Source organism: Alosa alosa, chromosome 17, assembly GCF_017589495.1.
Source record: "Alosa alosa isolate M-15738 ecotype Scorff River chromosome 17, AALO_Geno_1.1, whole genome shotgun sequence".
Taxonomy (NCBI): Eukaryota; Metazoa; Chordata; class Actinopteri; order Clupeiformes; family Clupeidae; genus Alosa; species Alosa alosa.
The window spans coordinates 16942951-16965450 of record NC_063205.1 but is presented as its reverse complement, the minus strand read 5'-3'; the positions used below and the strand labels follow the sequence as shown (position 1 = coordinate 16965450).

Here is a 22500-nt window from a genome sequence, read left to right as displayed (position 1 = left end):
CAAGGAGGGGGTATTAAGATCGTCTTGGTAGTGTATAGGTCTAATTGAGTGCCTTGTCACTTTAAGACCTTTGAGGGAACCCTTGCAATTGTAACACAGTTGAAAGGCTGCTGATGTGTGGATGCAATTCATAACGTTTTCTACATAGTTAAAATAAAGGTTCGTACTTCTCCTTGGGACAAGCACTTTTGAATTTTGGAAAACACTTCCATTTACATCGGGATTTTGCAAACATTCAGTGTCAGAGTCAATAAAATGACAAGCAGCTGTAAGTAGGCTAAGCATGCTAAATTCGACATCCAAACAGTATTGTAACGTTAGCTTTGAGATACTGCTTGATTTCATGACTTAACTTAGTTTAGTCTCTTCAATGTAGCCTACTATGTTGTGATAAGACCTTAGCAGAGTTCACTTCAATGCAGCAGTTTTGAACAAATTTACGCAGCATGGTCACGATGCTAAAGCGATTTTAATAGCAATTTAGCCAGACGTCTTCTATGCAATGCTTCTATGTGGCAACAACAATCCTTCAACAATCGTGAATATTTTGTTAAATGCACATGCAGAGGAGTGGAGCAGCGGGCTACGAGAGAGAGCAGGGCGGGGCAAGGAAAGGCTGCGTGCGTAAAAAGCGCAGCTCAATGCCAATGCAAGGATTTGAACTTATATATAATTTAAATTAAATTAAATTAAATGAAATGAAATTAAACATAGAATATTCATCTGTGGCGGCCGATTTTTATTTTGTGGCGCCCCGCCACAGATTAGTCAATGTATGGGAAACGCTGGTGTGTGTGTGTGTGTGTGTGTGTGTCACCTTCAGGTCTCTGTGCACGATGCCCATCTTATGGAGGTAGTTGACTGCATCCAGCACTTGTCTGATAAGTGTACTGGCATCCTTCTCTGTGTAGAAGCCTTTCTCCACAATACGGTCGAACAGCTCCCCCCCAGATACCCTGCATACAGACAGAAGACACACACACACACACACACACACACACACACACACACACACACACACAAACAGAGGAGGAAGAGGTCAACACACCTGAGGAACTACAGCACAGATAAATGTGTGTTGATGTGTGTGTGTTTATTTAATTGATTTATAACCACTGAGAGTGACACACTGACACACACTGACACACACACACACACACACACACACACACACACACACACACACACGACTAGAGAGACACAGTCACAGATACAGATTCTAACACATACACACAGACACACAGGTTCAGTCCAGGATATAAAACAGTACCACTCAGTGACCACCCACACAAACACTGTCTCACAAACACTAACACACAGGTCCAATCTAAGACATAAAACTGCACAGTCATGCCGGCTTTCTCTCACAGGCAACCAGCCACTCTGCAACATCACAATTACTCCATGTGAAATACCCTATTTTGACCAGAAGGGGGTGTGATGTCTCCCACCTATACTAGGTTCTGCAGCACAAACAAAGGATGCAATGCAGAACTTCTGCCCACCATGTATACATATATGAGTACATATACGTGTGCACAGATCTGTGCATGAAGCTGTTAAAAGGGTGTCATGCACACAGTGTAATGCCCCATTGACTCTGGCCGGCGACTGCCACACCAGCTGCTGTGATGTTTGCCCCTCATAAGAAACGTTTCCTGCACCACAGCGCCCCCTCCTGGAAGAGTTTGTACTCTACCCCTGCGGCACTCTCTCTCAAAGTGATTGTTCTGAGCAACTGATGAAACCATGAAAGTGATGCAACAAAAAGCCGTAACAGAAAAAGCAGAGAGAAGCCTGTTTCTTTCTTTCTTTCTTTCTGTCTTTCTTTCTTTCGTTCTTTCTTTCTTCCTCTTTGCTCTCTCTCTTCTTCTCTCTTTCTCTCTCCCTCTCTGCCACAGATGCGTAGTTTGCTTTGGGCGGCCTCTTGGTGTGTGTGGTGTGTGTGTGTGTGTGTGTGTGTGTGTGAGAGAGAGAGAGAAACAGGACTCTCCACCATTTATGTGTTGGCCATCACACACACACCCACCACAGGCACACACACACAGGCACACACACACACGCACACACACGCGTGCGCACACACACACACGCACACATACACAACACACACACACACATACACACACACACACTCTATCTCTCTCTCACACACACACACACACACACATACACAAACACACACACTCACTGTCTCGCTCTCTCTCTCTCTCTCTCTCACACACACACACACCTGAGAAAATACTCAGTGCGCCTGCCTCCCTGCCTCCCGCGCACACACAGCACTCTCAGCACTTCACAGGCTGCTTGTCTATTCCCTATCTTACAAAAGACATCTTTTGACTGATTCTCTTCCTCTCGCTTTCTCCCTTTTCCTCTTCTGACCCCCTCCTCACTCGTTTCTTTTTATGGCTTTTCACACTCTTAGACTCCTTCCATCTATCTTTCCATTTCTCTCTTATTCTCTCTCTTACAAACACTCTCTGACTCTCTCTTTCTGACTGATCTCTTTTTCTTGCTCTCTCTCTCTCTCATATTCACCTCCCTCCATTTCCTTTCCCTTTTTCCCTCTGTCCCATTTCCATCTCTCTCCTGTCCTACATCCTCTTCCTCACACAGATGGTAAAACGTTAGCCGGAGGGGTGGTGAGTCGGTCCTCCGATCCCTAGAGGGCGCTGTGATTTGGCCAGCCATTAATCAAACACAGAGAGGTTATCCTTCGCATTACCCAGCTTTTGATCTTCAAAGTATCCTCTGATGGCCTACTTGCTTGGGGATTATGTAAACAAGTGGTACAGCTCGCTGGGAGGGTGGGACTGGAGTCAAAAAGTTGAGGGTGATTTTTTTTTGTGCCTCTGGCTGGGAGGTTGTTCTCGAGTAAACTAGCGCGCCGAAGTGCCAAAGTCTTATCTTGGCCTGTTTCACTTCTAAATTAATGTTCCGAGACAGCCACTGATTTCAGACCAAGATTTGGGATAATTAAAAACTAGACAAGTCTCTCTCTCTCTCTCTCTCATACTCACACACACACACACACACACACACACACACACACGCACACACACATCATAGCAAATTATTTCAATTTATTGCAAAATAAAGTAAAAACAAAAAGGAGCAGAACAAAAACATTTTAGGGAAGAGAAAGTGTCCTCTTCATGGTGTGTGTGTGTGCTCACCTCTTCAAAGCCATCACACATCACACTTTAATCAACTGCCAACAGTGTTCAAAGCTTAGCATTCTTCTACTACTGCTTCTGTTGATTTTCATCAATTCTCCTGATCCCATAGACCTGTGTGTGTGTGTGTGTCTGTCTGTGTGTGTGTGTGTGTGTGTGTGTGTGTGTGTGTGTGTAGGGGGACTGAGTGGGTTTCCTGCGTCATCTGGCTGTGATGTTAATGTGCACTCTGCGCAAAGCGTAACAGAGAAAGAACCACGCTCACACCAAACAAACACAGCAAAGTGATTGGGCTGTAAAATGTGTGTGTGTGTGTGTGTGTGTGTGTGTGTGTGTGTGTGTGGATCATGCGTGTGTGTTTTATCAGACACACTGCCTAAAATGCACTAAAGTACACGCATATCATGAACACAGAAACACACACACACACGCCGCTCAGTGGGGACACGCAGGAATAATCACAGAGCTCTAATGACGGGGACAATCTGCCACCCATCACCACGGTTACGCAACTGACTGCGTAAGCGCCCAGGGGCAATCAGCCAAAAGACCAGTGTCCCCCGCTCCTCTCTTTCTCTCACTCTCTACCTCTCTTTTTCCATCTAATTCTGTCACTTCTTTTACCCCTCCTCTCTCCTGCTCTTTTATGACTCCATCCATTCTGTCTTGGGTTGGGATGGGTTAGCCCTCACCTCTATCACTCCACACACACACAGACACACACGCACACACACACACACACACACACGCACACGCACACGCACACGCACACGCACACGCACACGCACACGCACACACGCACACGCACACACACACACAACCAGACTCATCCTGGGCTGATTGGTGAGACATCTACAATAAATATCTGCTCAGGGCTGTGAGAAACCTCTCCTCACCTCAGCCGACAGCTTAGTGAAGGGAGAACTGAGAAAAATGCTTCTTAAGAGCACACACACACACACTTGTGTGAAAATCGTACATCCCGATGTGAACACACACATGTTGCACACTCCACACAGTTACACAAATACAGTACAAAACACACACACACACAAATACATATTCACACTGAAAACACACTTAACACACATTCGTACTCCCACCTGTGCCGGCAATCACAGTTCTTTTGTGAGAGCGGCTCGGTCTCAAACAAGGGTTTTATTATCGCATCACTCATGCAAGGTGTTGGGTTTCAGAGCCTCTCCTCCTGCTGCCAACCCTCTGGCATGGGCTCTCTCTCTCTCTCTCTCTCTCTCTCTCTCTCTCTCTCTCTATTTTTGACGACCATCTCTCTCTCTATCTTCCTCTCTCTTACTTTCCCTCTCTTTTTGTTTCTCTCCTTCTATCTCTCTGATGGCCATCTCTACCTCTCTTTGTATCTCTCTTTCTCTCTATCTGCCTCTCCCTCTGATAATCCCTCTTTCTGTCTCTATTTCTCTGCCTCTGTCAATCATCTCTCTCTCTCTCTCGGCCATCTCTTTAACTCATCTACAGTATAAGCACACATACATCCAGAACACACACACACGCACACACACACGCACACACGCAGACACGCACAGTGTGTGCAGTAGCCTAGTCTTGTCAGTGCTGTCAGCGAGAGATTGATGAGAGCAGCAATGGTTTATCAGAAAACAAGTGACCTATCAATAGTAGCAAGACAAGGAAAACCATTAGTATTCAGTGTGTGTGTGTGTGTGTGTGTGTGTGTGTGTGTGTGTGTGTCTGTCTGTCTGTCTGCCTGTCTGTCTGTCTGTCTGTCTGTGTCTGTGATAGATAGAATGAGAATGAGCAACAGAGAGTGAGAGACAGCAAGAAAGTGTGAGGGTGAATGAGAGGGAGCAAGAGTGTGTGAGAGAGAGACAGAGAGAGAGAGAGAATATGGAATTATCTTATTATCCTCTCATGTTGTCAGGTGTGCAGTGGTGTTTGTGCGTGCACAGGTCTATGTGCTGGTGATGATGGATGAAAGTCATCTGGAGGGCACAGGGCGTGTGTGTGTGTGTATGTGTGTGCGTGTGTGTGTGTATGTGTGTGTGTATGTGTGTGCGCGTGTGTACGTGTGTGATAGATTGCTGAACTGACAGATCATACTGATAGACCCATGATAAATTGTTAAAACTGATTTCCTCTTGACCAATTCAGAAGATTTCCTAATTAAACTTGACATATAATGTGGAATAAAATTAAGTGTGTGTGTGTGTTTGTGAGTTGCCAGAACTGAAGATCGCAGGTCTTTTGTAACCACCCCTCACTATGAGAAAACAGCTGTTGCAATGAAAGTGAAACACCTATAATAGGTGACATGTTGGAACTCAGTTCAGTGTGAAAGTGTGTGTGTGTGTGTGTGTGTGTGTGTGTGTGTGTGTGTGTATGCTCTCTCCATGCCTATAGTATTTATGTGCATGTCGGAGACATTGCATCTCATTGCAGTTGCATCATATTCTCAAGTGAGGGGGAGACTGTATATATTCTCTGAATGCATACATATTATGTGATTGAGAAGTGTATGAGTGTGTGAGTGTGTGAGTATGTGTGTGTGTGTGTCTGTGTGTGTGGGGGGGGGGGGGTTGTCTCATACATGAAACTGCTAGACGGAGCTGGTTGTGGGGGGTTGCTGAATGAGCATCACATTAGTGACATCATCTCCCTGACCCATCCGATCAGACTGGCATAACTCTCAGAGGGCTTTACCTCCACGCACACACACACACACACACACACAACACTCTCACACACATACACACACACAGACCACGCTCACACACTGACACGCACACACACACCATGCTCTCTCTCGCACGCACGCACGCACACAGTCCACCCTGTCTTTCTCATTCTCAGGCTCGCTAATTTGGTCCTAATTGAACTAATGACCGACGCAGATCCGAGGCTTCAAACTGTCAACCGTCTGACACACGCATACACACACACACACTCACACACACACACACACACACACACACACACACACACACACACACACACACACACACACACACACACACACACACACACACACTCTGTCACTCATACAGCAGCACACACATTGAGCACAATTTTTTAACCCAATTTCATATAACAGATTAGCAAGAAGATATCTGTGACATCCATGATACACAATCACAGACAACAAAGTAACCTAAAACATGCACAATCACACACACACACACACATTTAAATTCTTTATTTGGATTAGAAGATAAGCATATATCATGGCATAATCCAAATGTGATAGAAAGGTGTACAACAGCAGCCAATATCCAGTCCATTATGCACATTAGGGGTAAAGGTGGTAACCTACTAATACCCATATGTAGAGGCTACCAATTACTGCTGATAAAGAGCAATATCTTGTCAGTTTCTTGGCCTTGTTTTTATGTAGTCCGCAGATCTGCAGGCCTCTTACACACATCTTGTGCACATGGCCTAAACTACCAAAAATGAGGGCAATGATTTTACAGGAGTAGCCAGAGTTATTGAAAACATTGTACCATGGTTGATATTTGAATAGTTTTGAAGCATAGCAGATGTCCATGTAAGCATCGAAAGAGCAACCAATTTCTATTATTGTAACGGCTTTGGTGTGTTCATTAATTACAACTATGTCAAGTGTATTTGGTAAGTTATTTATGGCAGTTTCCAATGTAGGCGCACTGTTTTTGTGTGGGGACCAGTCTGTCTTGATCTTTTCGTTGTGATGAATTGCAGTAAAGGTGGCATTGTCGCGGAACAGTGCAACGATACTGTCAGTGAAGGAGCTCCGCGACAATGCCACCTTTACTGCAATTCATCACAACGAAAAGATCAAGACAGACTGGTCCCCCCCCCCACACAAACAGTGCGCTACACACACACACACACACACACACACACACACACACACACACACACAAACACACACACACACACACACACACACACACACACAGTGAGGAATATCCACTGTTCCACTGACAAATGACTCAGCAGTGTGTGTGCAGGGGCGTTACTGTGTCTTCAATTTTGGGGGGGTGGGACAGATACTGCCCCACCCCCCCAAAAAAAAAATTCCCCCAGGAAAATGTTGTAAATACTGTTAAGTATATGCAGGACATCTGCAGGAAAACAATTACCTCACAAGGGAAATTGGCCATAGGTTACCAAAAACACTTTGCTATGTTTATGTTTATGCTTTCCAGCTTTCCAGTTTAGTGCATTAGCCAACAGTGCGTGGAGACAGTCAGGTTCTGCTACTGTCATGATCACACACAGTGGTGTGCTTGAGTGAGAACCAGGTGTGTTTGGTGTTAGAATTATTTATGATTTACACAGTGGTCATATTTTGTAAAGGTCTGCCAGGGCAATGTTTGCTTTCATATATGGTGTGCTTTATCACAAAAGCATAGAATCCCTGCTCAACTAGCTGTCTTCGATTAAGAATTCTCCTTCACCAACCTATGAGCCTAACCAGTCACGTCAGTGGCACGCTGAGGCCCTTCTCAACTGCTGATACAGCAACAAAAGAGTCCTCGACTGCTATCCTGCTCCTCATTGCCTTGATCAATAGTGGAGTGATAATTGGGAGAATTCACAAACTCCCGTTGGGCTAGTGGTGTTTTGGGGCCGGGCTGATTACTCCGACCTAAAAATATAAGTTTGAATATTTTTCTTTGCTGTACCTTCTGAGTAGCCTGCACTCTGCAGTTCCTTTCGTTTCAGAATGTTCATTAGTGATTAGAAGGCTACTACCAGAAACCAACAATCATGTAAGACCTGTGCGTGCATGAAAACGGTGCGCGTGTTAGATTTGTAGGTAAATTTGTTTCAGCACTTTCTATCTGCTTTCCTTTTGCAATCTCGTTTTTTGTTTAGGCGATCTTTCTCGCCTAGCCCGACGCTAGAATCATTGGTCAGTAGTTAGAACTATTGTTGGGGGGGGGCAAACACCACCATTTTGAAAGTTGAGGGTGACATGTTCCCCCTGTCGACCCCCTAATAACGCCTCTGTGTGTGTGTGTGTGTGTGTGTGTGTGTGTGTGTGTGTGTGTGTGTGTGTGTGTGTGTGTGTGTGTGGGGGTTAAATGGATAGGAAGATTAAAAAAAAGAAAGGACAGTTGTTGAAACTCACAGCTGCATGATCAGGTACAGATGGTTGGAGCTCTCATATATGTCATCCAGTGCCACAATGTTCTCATGTTTAATCCTGGAAAAAAAGCATTTAAAAGAATCACAGTTTAAAACACCACTCACACTAATATACAAACCATTTCATAATACGATTGGAAACAACTACAATGCCTCAGTCTCTGTCTGTTTGTCTGTCTTAATACTAAGTAGTTACTGTGTGTGTGTGTGTGTGTGGTCTGTGTGTGTGTTCTGTGGATTACATACAGGCTTTAATATAGGGTTCAGCTGAGGCCAGAAATGTTCCACATCCTAAGCTCAGCAAAAACAGTGATGAATTTGTAATGAGTCTTTAAAATGTTAAAATGCCTCTCTGGGCAAAGACAGAACGAGGGAGCTTGTTTTGTGTGTGTGTGTGTGTGTGTGTGTGTGTGTGTGTGTGTGTGTGTGTGTGTGTGCATGTATACTGTACTTGTCTGTGTGTGAGTGAGAGGGAGAGAAACAGAGAGAAAGAAAGAGAGAGAGACAGGGAAAGAGAGAGAGCCACATCATACAAAGTAAATATAACAATGTGTAAAAGTAAAGTAAGATAGACTGTTACACCAAAACACACAAACATACACATCTTTCTCTAAGAAGAGACTTCTTTCTATCTCTTACACACACACACACACACACACACACACAGAAAGAAACCCAATTAAAGTCTCCCCTAAAGGCTCACTCAGGGGGAAAAAAATGATTTGTGGCAAAAGGCAACAGCCAATGTTTCTCAATGAAGAGCCCAGTCTGAGGGTACTGGTGCTTGCTGCTCATTGACAAACATTGACTCAGTGCAGGGCTGGGTTCAGCCTGTGCCATGCTTACACTCAGACAAACAGCTCTCTTCATAAGGAGCAGACGGGCCTCAGAGTGGGCATGCTGCCCGTGGGCAGGTGGGAGAGGTGTCCGAGCAAAACAACTCCTCAACGCTCTCGCTCCCTCCCACTCATCTCATTCTCACGCTACCTGCATCTCTTTTTCTCTCTCCTTCCTGCCTTTTTTTGTCCTCCTCATACTCCCTCTCTACTGTATCTCTCTATCTCTGTTTGTCTCTCTATCTCTCTCTCTCTGTCTCTCTGTCTTCCTCCGCTGTGAGTGGGCAGATGCTGTGGCACGACACATCAGACTCCAGCGCCTCTGGTAATTACAGAGAGAAAGAGAAAACGAGTCGGAGAGACAGAGTGAGAGAGAGAGAGAGAGAGAGAGAGAGAAAGACAAGGAGGGAAGGTGACAGAAGTAGGAAGATATAGAGAAAATAAGGAAGAGCACGGGAGAGTAACAAAGAGAGAAAAAGAGAGAAAGAGAGAAAGAGAGAGGGATGCATTGAGAGAAAGAAGTGGAGAGACAGAGGTAGAGGAGGGTAGAGGTGACAGGAGGAAGAGATACAGAAGAATGAAAGAGAGTAAGAAAGAGAGAAAGAGCGAAAGACAGAACGAGAGAGAGTGAGAGAGAGAGGGATGCATTGAGAGGGATGCGTCAAAAGGAGGAATGACACACAGCTGTGCTAGAATCTACCCATAATCCTTCACAGCAGGCCGAGTGAGGTCATCAGCTCTGCTGAAACTCACATGCTGAATGCATGTCTGCTCTTGCCAACACACAGATGCATGGGGATGTGTGAGATATGTGGAGCTACAAACACACCCTGACACACACACACACACACACACACACACACACACACACACACACGAACACACAATGCTCTCCCACACTGAGAGATACTACATACACACACACCCATGTCCTCAACATACAACACCCATGATACACACATACATTCACATATACACACACATCCACACACACACACACACAAAGCATCACTAATGGTGAAGGAGGATGACAGTGGCCTGTCTATCATCCTGTTGGCCTGATATGATGAAATGGAAGCTGAAGGACAGAAAAGCGGGGCAGTGTCCTCGCCCAGACGGCCGTGACAACCGAGGTCTCACATCAGAGAGCTGTGATCATCAGAGGTGAAGTCATGCCCACGCACACAAACACACGCACACACACACACACACACACACGCACACACACACAGATAGACGCACACACGCACACACACACACACACACACACACTTATAATCAGACATTCACCTCACACACAATCCCACTCTTACCAAGAAGAGAAGATCAGCCATCATACTGCATTTGTGTGCAAGACAGCCTCTGGCTCTAGTCCAAACGTTACCTAACTGCAGACATAATGCAATCTCTTCTTTCATCTCTCTCTGTCTCTCTCTCTCTCTGGGTGCGTTCGGATGATTATATTATGCCCTGATGTTGTGAGGTGTCTAAGGCAGAGTGGGTACATGAGATGGATAGGTGTTGTGCAGAGGTCAATGAGGAGGACTTGTATACACACACACGCACACACACGCACACATGCACACATGCACACACACGCACACACACTCGCACACATGCACACACACACACACACAAAGAGATTCCCTGCCATGACGCTCATCTCAGAGAGAGCTTTGCTTTTACTTATCATAGATTTGTGCTCTTCAAAGGAAAAAGGGGTGCTATTGGGGACAGGGCCTCTGCTTGTCAGGCTACTAGGTAAGGGTTACCATGGAGATGGCCAAAAGACAAAGGCAAAGATGGAGTGAGTGATTGAGAGAGAGATAGAGAAAGAAAGAAAGAGAAAGATGGACCAAGAGAGATGGGAAGCTCACCTGCGGAGGACGGCGATCTCGTTCTCGATGCTGCTCTCTTTCCCCTTGAGGGCCTTCTTGGGAATGCACTTGACCGCGTACATGTGCCCCGTAGCCCTGTCCTGGGCCAGCACCACCTCTGAGAACGCACCTCTGTCAGAGGAAAGGAAGAGAGAGACACATTAGATCATTATGTTATATTACTGTGTTGTTATAGCTTTGGTAACACTGTATTCAATTGCTAATAAAGCTACTTTGAATTTTAATGACGGAGAGAGAGGGGAGAGAGAGAGAGAGAGGAGGGAGAGAGAGATAGAGAGAGAGAGAGAAAGAGAGGAAGGAGAGAGGAAGGAGAGAGGACAACAACTGAAGAGGGAGAGCAGAGGAGCGAATAAGAGATGGAAACAGAAAATGAGAAAAGAGAGACAGAAGAGAGGGATGAAGAGAGAGAGGGATGAAAAGAGATTGAAGGCATGGTGGGGAGGAAGGAGGAGAGAATAATAACATCATCATAACATCATTCAGGAATAGAAACATCATTTCCATCATCATTTGTTCGCCCCGCACCCTATTTGTTGGAAATGCTAAGTCATAAAGGGCATCAATGTAAACACCCAGCCCTAGTTTGAGAGAGAGAGAGAGAGAGACAGTCTGTGTACTATGTGCCTCTGTGTGTCTATGCATGTGGATGTTTGTGTATGCTTCTGTGTGTGTGTGTGTGTGTGTGTGTGTGTGTGTGTGTGTGTGTGTGTGTGTGTGTGTGTGTGTATGTGTGTTTGTGTGAGTTTCTGTGAGTATGAATGTGTGTGTGTGTGTGTGTGTGTGTGTGTGTGTGTGTGTGTGTGTGTGTGTGTGTGTGTGTTTGTGCATGTGTGTTCAGATGTGTTTGTTTGTGTGTGTGGATGTGAGTTTGTGTGTGTGTGTGTGTGTGTGTTTGGATGTGTGTTTGTGTGGGTGTCTGTGAGTATGTATGTGTGTGTGTGTGTGTGGTGTGTGTGTGTGTGTGCGTGTGTGATGAATCTGTCTGTTCCCCGTGTCCATGGTCCTGATTGGAAGTGTACTATAACCCGGCTCTGATGATGGAGTAGCCCCCCCACCCCAGCTAATATCCCCCCAGCAGATGGATGGTGCCTGGGGGAGGGGAGGAGAGGGGGCGGGGGTGGCCTGCCCCCTGTCCTCTCCCAAGCCTCCACCATGGAGGACAATGTAGTATGAGATTAGGGGTACAAGGACAAGCAGCCATTTCCATAAGCATGGTCACAAGGGCTGCTTTTGTGGGTGATATTGTTTTGGCCACTTTGGTTAATTGGTTGGGTATTCAGGCTACTGGTAGCGCATGCTGGACATTGAAGGAATGCCTTAATGGATTCTAGGTACAACGTCAACATGCGGCGAATTTGTGTCTGCCAAAAGCGACTGTAGGTGCACCAAAGGCTCTTCCTGTACGCTCATCAGCGTTAACTGTGTTATAATGGCATTTTCTGTTATATTCTGCTCCTTACATCTTTACTTCGACACTAAATATTATGTTTGCCCGATAACAACAATTTTAACACACACATAAATCCTTCTTTGTCGTAATGTGCTGATTCCCTAGTGCAGCACCCAACCAGGTCCGTCTAGACTCTACAATTGCATTAACAATACCGTCAGGTTCAAACACACCTGGCTCCACTGGAAACAAACAAGCGTACAGAGAGCCTTTCATGCACGTCGCCTGTTGTGCATTGCTGCGTGTGTGTGTGTGTGTGTGTTCTTTTGTGTGTGTGTGTGTGTGTTTGTGTGTCTGAAAAGAAGTGAGTGCAAAAAGTAAGTGCATAAAAAGATCTAAGAGAGGAGGGATAAAGATCCAGTGGGAAAAGGGGAGGGGGGCATGTCAAGATTTGCTGCAGTGGGAGCGATAAATTGAAAAAGCGAGTGGGTCTGAGTGTGTGAGTGTGTGTGTGTGTGTGTGTGTGTGTGTGTGTGTGTGTGTGTGTGTGTGTGTGTGTGTGTGTGATAGTGGGTGTGCTAGTGGGTGTGTTTGTGTGTTAATGTGTGTGTATGTGCGTGTGTGCTAGTGGGTGTGTTTGTGTGCTAATGTGTGTATGTGTATGTGTGTGTGTGTGTGCGTGTACGGTGCGCAGCAATCAGTGCTGGCGGGCTGATGGTTCCTGTAGTCATTTAAAAACACCCATTTGCTGATGAAGTTCCTGAAAAAAGCCCGGCCCTCCGGCACCATCTGTCACCAAGCACACGCGCGCACACACACGCGCACACGCGCACACACACACACACACACACACACACACACACACACACACACACACACACACACACACACACACACACACACACACACACACACACACACACACACACACACACACACACACACACACACACACACACACACACACACACACACACACGCAAGGCTCGGAAACGCCCTGGCACGAATTAAAGCATTATTTGCCCGGTTCACTCTAAGCCTGTTGCTATGCTACACACGCAAACGCATACGCAAGTGCAGTGCAAATGCAAACACAACCACTGGTCTGTGTGGGCTCACACAGGCGCACATGCCAGACACACACAGACACACACACACAGACACATCCTACAAAATGTCTTATCTTAAGCAACCTCCATTTCTATTTCTCCATATTTTAAAACAACCTCACTGTTCCACTCCCTCCTCCCTCTCTCTCTCTCCATTCCCTCCATTTCCTCTCTCTTTCTCTCCTGTGTCATGTCTTCATTCGTCTCTCTGGTGCAATATTCAGACACACACACACACACACACACACACACACACACACACACACACACACACACACACTGTTCATCATTAACATCATTAACGTTAACATTCTGCAGTTTATTGTACAGTGCACTTGAACAGGGAGTACATGCAAGTGAGTACATGCAACTTGACTTTGCCTGTTTGTATATGTATTTGGATGTGCGTGAAGTGGATGTGGATGTGTAGTTAAACTAATAAAATATTTGTATCAATATAAACGGCTGTGATCTCAATGAATATTTGTATTGCCGAGAGGAATTAATCATGGACCGTGAATCTTATATTCTCTCTAACAGACAGTTACTCTGCTCTATCTGTTGAGCATACTGCATATGTCACACTCACACACACACATACACACACACACACACACACACACACACACACACACACATGCAATGATCCCCGATTAAGCTGCCAAATCCCAGCAAATGAGAAGATTCATTCATATCATCTGAATCTGATGAGTGCTTTTTAAACACACATGAATGGTGACCTCTCTCATAAACACACACACACACACACACACACACACACACACACACACACACACACGAATAAGAGTTATGATAAGTGCACAGCCACATCTACTTTAAAACTCCTCATCACCATGGGAACACAACACACATACAAACAATCTCTCTCTCACTCTCTCTCACACACACACACACACACAACTGTTTTTCCACAACAGCCTAACAGGGCAGGCAGTGTGTAATCCAAAATCAGGACCTACATTCTACTCTGATCTGTCTGCTAAACTTCACAAACAGCCACCAAATCCACACACACACACACACACACACACAGTAGAATAGGTGATGCTCTGATTCAGTCTTAGAGCTGAACATCCTCAACGGTAATTGACAGTTTCTGGGAACTACCATTTAGTAGAGCTGAAGTGGGAGACAATCATCACCTCTGTCCTCAGAAAGGTCCAGCAGAGGATGCAGGCTACTCACTGCAGCACAGTGAGGATGCGTGGGCCCGCCACAGGAGCCGTGGAGCCAGTTATAACACTGCAGCCACTCAGTCCTGTGTGCATCCATGACAGTCACAGACACAAAACAGATTAGGAACAGACTGCAGTGAACAGTAAGGGCAGCAGAAAAAAAATGTGCTGTCCCCCTGCCCACCGTCCAGGCCTTGTTCGCCCCAAGAACCAGCAAACGGGCAGGAAATACCTTGGTCATAACTTCTCAACTCCTCTCCTATAAGGCAGGTGCTACAAACCCTTGTATACTCAAACCACAACACAGGAGCAATCTTCCTTTTCACTTGCCATCACGCTCTTAAATAGCTACCTCTTCACTGTCCTATCCTATAAAAGCAAAAAGCCCCCCCTCAAAAACAATATTATTAATAATAATAATTATTATTATTATTATTCATAATATAAACGTTGTCTATATATGGTCAATGGTGCTTGAGAGTCGCCAATGGCCAAAGTCAAATGTATCGTGTGACTTATCATTAATAATTATTCTGACACACACACACACACACACACACACACACACACACGCACACACACGCACACACACACACACACGCACACACACACACAAACACACATTTATTGGATGCTGGTGTGTTATTTCAGAGCTCCCGGTTGAGTGTTGAGTGTGTGACCATCATGCTGAAACACTGGCATGAAACAGCTATGTCACACGTCAAACAAATCGCCTACATGATTACAAATAATGAAGGCAGACAGACAAGCACACACACACACACACACACACACACAGGGGGGGGGGCACTCATCCTCTAATATACGTGCTTCTGTCACAGAATCTGTGCTTCTATGCATGAGAGTTATTTTCTCATTTCTTAGTTCATGTGCAAAGCAATAGATAATGCATGAATGTCTCGCTGATATTCCTCAGTAACCAATTTCAAGGGATTTGCTGGTGCGTATGTGTGTGTGTGTGTGTGTGTGTGTGTGTGTGTGTGAGTGTGTGTTCATGCCAATGTGTGTGGATTAGAAACAGCTTCTGGCTATACTGTGCTTTAACAAAAAACTCCTTACTGACAAAAGCTGTAATACCCAAGGCCAATAATCGTATGTGTACACACACACACACACACACACACTGCCACTCCCTCATTGAAGGCAGGGGGTTTTCCTCGTGAAGCAAAGCATCATTCAACAGAGCTGTTCTCCAGGGACGCGCATGACAAATGTAACAAACATCCTCCATTTGTCTCTGCCAGAGCGAGAGAGGAATAATTCAACACAACGTAGCACAAGGAAGAGAGGGATGAGAGAGGAGGGAGGCAGAGAGGGAGAGAGAGGGAAAGAACAAAAGAGAGATAAAGAGAGAGTGAGAGAGAATGATAGAGGGAGAGAAAGAGGGAGGCAGAGAGAGAGAGGGAGAGGTAGAAAGAAAGAAAGAGAAAAGGAGAGAAATGATAGAAGGAGAGAAAGAGAAACAGGGGGAGATAAAAATGGGGGGATAGAAAGAAGAAGAGAGAGGGAGAGGTGGAAAAGGAGAGAAAGAAAGAGAGAGAGGGGCGGAAAGGGAGAGAGAGAAAAAGGGCTCCAAGATAATTAAAACAGGACTGGAATAGATTGAGGAGGGGTGCGGAGGGGTGCGGAGGGGTGCGGAGTGGTGCGGAGGGGTGCGTAGCAGAGTGGAGTGGTGTGGAGGGGTGTGGAGGGGTGCGGAGTGGTGCGGAGCGGTGCGGAGCGGTGCGGAGGGGTGCGGAGCAGAGTGGAGCAGTGCGGAGGGCGGAGGGTGCTGGCGGAGGGAGGGGGGGTGCGGAGGGAGGGAGTGGAGGTAGGGGAGGTGCGGAGCAGAGTGGAGCGGTGCGGAGTGGTGCGGAGGGGAGCAGAGCGGAGCCGGGTGCGCGAGGGGCGCGGGTGCGGTGCGGTGCCTGGTGCAGTGAGGCAGGACTGCGGAGGGAGCCGAGCCGAGCCCAGGGGCAGAGGGGTGCGGACTGGAGTGGAGCGGAGCAGAGTGGTGTGGACGAAAATGATTTCTCTCCTGTATGAATGGGTTTGGGGAGACAGAGGGCAGCCCGCCTTGCCCTGCGTCGCTTCACCTCGGTGGGGAGAGGGGATGAGTTACGGCTGGCAGAACACACGTACACACACGCACATACACACACATGCACACACACTCAAAGCCTTCATGCTCTGCACAGGACGGCCGGCCGGCTGCTAGCCAGACATCGAGTGCTATGCTTTAACAAAAAACTCCTTACTGACAAAAGCTGTATACCTTAAGGCTAATAAGGGGGGAGGGATGAGCGGAAGCAAAGCATCATTGGGGGAGGGGGGCAGAACACGGCTGGCAGAACACACGTACACACACGCACATACACACACATGCACACACACTCAAAGCCTTCATGCTCTGCATTAGACGGGGGCCCGGCCCGGCCGGGTCGGGTTGCTTTAGCCAGACATCGACATACTGTGCTTTAACAAAAAACTTTGTTTAATTTCCCTGGAACCTGACATGAGTGGGAAAATACCACAGTGCAACCAGTCACAGGGGTTTATGGCACAATAGAGTGATGCTCGAAAGGGGATCTGTAACAGAATTAACAGAATGCAGTAAATATGAGGAAATCCAAATATTTTCATTCATTAAATTCAATTCAACCATTCCCTGGTTTCAAACCTGTACAAATAAGGAGAGAACAACGATTTGGTCATTCTAGCTGCAATATTTGTAGCAGCCTGCCATAAGCTGGGGGACAGCCAGTGAGCCCACAACCACCAACCAAAATGCCAAAGATTAATGCCAAACTCCTCGCATGTTAGAGTTGCTTTTTGTTGCTTTATCTTATTGTTTTCATTTTTACAATTCTGCTCAACATATCTGCATGTAATATGTATATGTGCTGTGTGTGTATGTAATTGAGCTTTGGCAATAATGTCACTAAAGCTGTCATGACAATAAAGCTTTCTAGAATTGAATTGAATTGAATTGAATTGAATTGAGAGCGAGAAAGAGAAAGAGAGAGGGGGGTAGTAGAAGACAGAGAGAAGAGGGAGAGATAGAGGAGGCAGATAAAAAGACAAAGAGAGAGAGAGAGAGATGGTGAGAGAAATACATGAGGGGGAAGTGACAGAGAGTGATGTGAGACGTGAGATGTGAGACTGAAGCGTGAAAAAGTAGCACCTATTATACAGAGCCTGAACACACACACACACACACACACACACACACACACACACACTGTACACACACACACACACACACACACACACACACACACACACACACACACTGTAACAGGAAATGACACTGCAAACAAATAGATGGAGAGATGCCAAACATTTATCTGTGAATGTCCTTCTGACTAAAGAGAAACTGCCAAAAGAAAAGGGGAACAGAAACAGACCACAGAGGAATAAGAGAATGAGGGACAGGAAGTGAGAGATAGATGAATATTTACTGTAAAATGATAACACGACAGTGGGGAATTTGGGGACAGTGGGGAGAGAAAATTGCAATTAAGGCTATTCTGGCGATAGCATCAGATTAAATTCACCATCATGTGCCTTTCTAAATGGATGTGCCAATTCTTACTGACTGCCCTCTGCTCTCTCTCTCCTTCATTCCTTTTTCCCTCTTACTGTTCCTACATTGTATATCTCTCACTCAACCCCTCCACTGAAAGGTGCCAGTGAGACTTGCAAATTAGCTTCATGAGCCATCGAGAGTTTGCCATTTTAAGCGATTAAGGGCTAAAACTCAGTCAGTAATGTCATTGCAACGTGCCAATGTGACACAAGAACAGCCCTCGCTTGATAAGGGGTTGAGGGAGTTGCTAAACCATCATAGGGTTGTGTGTGCTATATGTTTGTGATATAGTGTACTGTATATGATATGTTATATATTGATTTGTATTATGAACTGCTTCAGTATAGGGCTGCGACAGTTAATTGATTAATCGATTACTTGTCAACTATTCAATTAATCGCCACTATTTTCATGAACTATTTCAGTTTAAGTCATTTAAAGTCTGAGGGGAAAAAAAACTAAAAATGATCTGATTCCAGGAGAGTCAAATTCAGTCAGTGAGCAGGAAAGTGCTCATTTCCTCAAATGTTAAACATTAATATTATATACATTAAGTATATGACTTTCAAATTAGCTGTCAGATAAAGAAATGATATAAAATATCAGATAAGAAGAGGAAAAAAGACGGTCACTGAGTTCTCGCAGAGGCGTATGGTGAAAGAGGAAGGCCATTGTTCATCTGTGCCCAGTGTTCAGTTGGCTTGACCTCATTCATCTCATCTCTCCTTCAAAAGCCTACACGCGTGTGCATACTCACACACACACACTCACACACACACGCACACACACACACGACACACACACACACACACACACACACACACACACACACAACACACACACACACACACACACACACAAACAATCTCTACTCAAATGGAATACTAATAACAGCGTTGTGACTGAAGAAGTGAGTGCTTTCTGGGCTTGCAGGCAAAGCTGCTCCTTCAGTGATGCTACCGTCATGAAATTCTCAAGGCACCTCAGGACCTGTTGTGCGAGCGCGTATTTGTGTGTGTGTGTGTGTGTGTGTGTGTGTGTGTGTGTGTACTATGAAGAGGGACTGTGTGTGTGTGCAAGGATGTGTAGGTTCGTTTGTGTGTGTGTGTGTGTGTGTGTGTGTGTGTGTGTACTATGAAGAGGGACTAAGAAAAAAAGCTGGAAGAAAAATAGGAGCAAATGGAGAGATTGAGCTTCCATGGACTGATCTCAGTGCAGTGACACAGTTGGATCGCACAGCTATATTTGATTAAAGGCATTACCTGTAACGCCGTTTAGAGAAGATCTGTGATTATGACCAGTAATTTTACTCCACTAGACCCGCACTGAATATAATAACCAAATCCTCCGCAAGGTCACTGCCAAAAACAATAGGACTCAGAGAATAATTATGACAGACATTCTCCCCCACACAGAATGAATCAAACACACACACAGACACATACACACAAACATAGAAACACACACACAAAAGCTCTTTCAAACCTCACTAGTTAGTTTAACACATGCCAACTCTGTTGCCACGGCAGCAATTAACTGTCAATTACAGTTTGTGTTGGATGCGAGTGGCTTGAAATTGTCCACAGTGTGTGTGTGTGTGTGTGTGTGTGTGTGTGTGTGTGTGTGTGTGTGTGTGTGTGTGTGTGTTTGCATAAACGTGGGTGTTTTGAGCATTGACACGTGTCTCCATTCCTCGAATAAGCCTGTTACTGGAAAGGACAATGAGATCTCGGCAGCAACACTGCACAAATGGCCTCACTATATTATAAATGAATGAACTGAAGATCACCACATTAAATCATCATCAGTCCCTCCCCTTGCTTCACCATCACCCTTCATTACCCAAATGGTAATCGTACATAAACTTGCTCACTAAGTGTCACTTATCCAAAAGGAAACGCACAGAAATATGGTCTTGTTTACTGATAGTGCAGCGCAAACAGTTAAATTTTAAATTAAAATCCACGACACTTATCATTCCCCAATTTCACATAACCTCATAAATCTTAAAAGGCTCATTACATATAAGTATGGATTGATGGATCAGGGCATGCATTTTGGCTATGAAAATAAATAAATAAATAAATAAATAAATAAATAAATCATGGTAAAGCCCCCCCCCCCCTCCTAAAAATGTTTGATATTTAGAGCCAAAAAGCTCTTCATCAGCCCATCTGTCAAACCAACACACAGGAGAGATAAATATATAGACACCCTCTCTCTCTCACACAAACACACACACACAAACACACACACACGATTGGTTGCTTCCCCACACTGATCAATACTTCGCCCTCAGCAAAAAGATTGAGTATCTGCCTGGTATGTCAAGCATTTCACTATGTGTGTGTGTGTGTGTGTGTGTGTGCACGTGAAGAATCTGTCTGTGTCAATGTACATGGCCAATGGGGTCTCTTGAGTCCCAGGGAAAAAAAAAACTTTATCACTAATGGTTCCTCAACCAAATGAATTCATGGTTGTTGTTGGGGAAGCTCAAGGCGATGGCATGGAGATCAGAGGCAGCATCGACTGGTCCGCCAGGGTCCGAGCCGACGCAGCCTCCAGCAACCCTGTCTACGCTCACCATCCACAGCTACACGGCTGACACACACACACACACACACGCACACGCACACGCACACGCACACACACACACACAGATGCCCAGAGAAATCAACTGGAGGTAAATGTGACTTCAGTTCTAGTTTGTCCCTGCAAAATGTGACCTGACATCTTTGTCTGCTGAATCACACGGCAACTCTGATGTAGAATGTCCAGGATGTCCAGAATGTCCAGGATGTCCAGAATGTCCAGCACAGTGCTGATGTCTGTAAGAGTGTGTTATCGGTGGGTCAGCGTCTCAGTGTGCTGACAGAGTAGGCAGTCATGCTGTGATAAGAAAGGTGTGTGTGATAGTGAAAGGGTTTGTATGAAGGAGAGTAGAGGGAGAAAGTCTACAGTGACAAATATATCAAATGACATCTCTCTAGGTGTGTGTGTGTGTGTGTGTGTGTGTGTGTGTAAAGGAGTGTGTATGTGTGTGTGTGTGTGGGGGGTAGCATGTGTGTGTGGTGTGTGTGCGCGCGTGTGTGTGTGTAACTGTGTATGAGTGTGTGTGTGTGTGTGTGTGTGTGTGTGTGTGTGTGTGTGTATGTGTGTGTGTGTGTAGGAGTTATAATGACAGTGTGATTCAGATGGGAGTGAGTGTCTGGCCACATTACATACACTGATCAGAGTGTGGTTGCAACACTGCAGAGGTGTCATCTGAGTGAAATGACTGTGAATGCAAAAGAGCCTGGAAACATAGATCTCTAGTGTGTGTGTGTGTATGTGTGTGTGTGTGTGTGTGTGTGTGTGTGTGTGTGTGTGTGTGTGTGTGTGTGTTTAAGTGCTGCATCATCTTCACTGCTGAGCTCTTTCTACCTGACTCCCTCCTGGATGTCGTGACTAAGAAGACAGTGAGTGGACTGTAGAAATCTGAAGTGTGCAGTAAAAATGCCTGAGTCACTCTGTTCTTTCACGCGCACACACACACACACACACACACACACACACACACACACACACACACACACACACACACCTGCTCTGACCCTGGCTGAATAGTCAAGAGAGAAGCCTTTCATTGTAATGGAACTCCAAACAGGAGTTCAGTCCAAATAGGAAGTGTAAGGCTAGCTGCTATGCTAACCACAAAGCCTCTGAGTAACCCGAATCAGGTGGCGACGGGCCCCGGCTGTAAGCGCTGTTGTCACTATTACATAAGAGGTAGCGCAGACAGCGGGTCAGTTACACAGATTCTGTGACCCTATGGGCCCTGAGTGCTCCTCAGCCCTATCCACATAAATGGTAGGGACCAGAGCCCATGTCGTTTTTTTAGTTTTGGGCTTTTTGCCTTTATTCCGATAGGACAGTGCAGAACAGCAGGGAGTGAGTGGAAGAGAGAGATGGGGTGGGATCGGAAAATGACCACAGGAGGTCGGATTCGAACCTGGGGCTCTGTGGGCACTTGCACCCTTATATGGTAAACATGGTTTTAAAGAAGAACTCCGGCCACCAGAGTGTAGCACTGTAGCTGCCTTGCTTGTTTGTTGTTGTTTTCGTAACAACAGTACTCAGTGATTTTGAGAAACAGAGATCTACTGTATGTGAATATTGGGAAGTTTTCCTTTAAGC

At 45.6% G+C, this 22500-nt stretch overlaps 1 protein-coding gene across 1 annotated transcript in view; it reads right to left on the bottom strand.

Annotated features, from left to right (window-relative positions):
* The window catches only part of LOC125311021 (calcium/calmodulin-dependent protein kinase type 1D-like), a 61877-nt gene that overhangs the window by 17685 nt on the left and 21692 nt on the right, over positions 1-22500 (bottom strand). Inside the window, exons 2-4 of the mRNA XM_048268829.1 lie at positions 11020-11151; positions 8290-8364; positions 818-956 (exon numbers count right to left, since the gene is read on the bottom strand). Coding sequence (XP_048124786.1) covers positions 818-956; positions 8290-8364; positions 11020-11151 — 346 coding nt within the window. The remainder of the gene's footprint in view (positions 1-817; positions 957-8289; positions 8365-11019; positions 11152-22500) is intronic.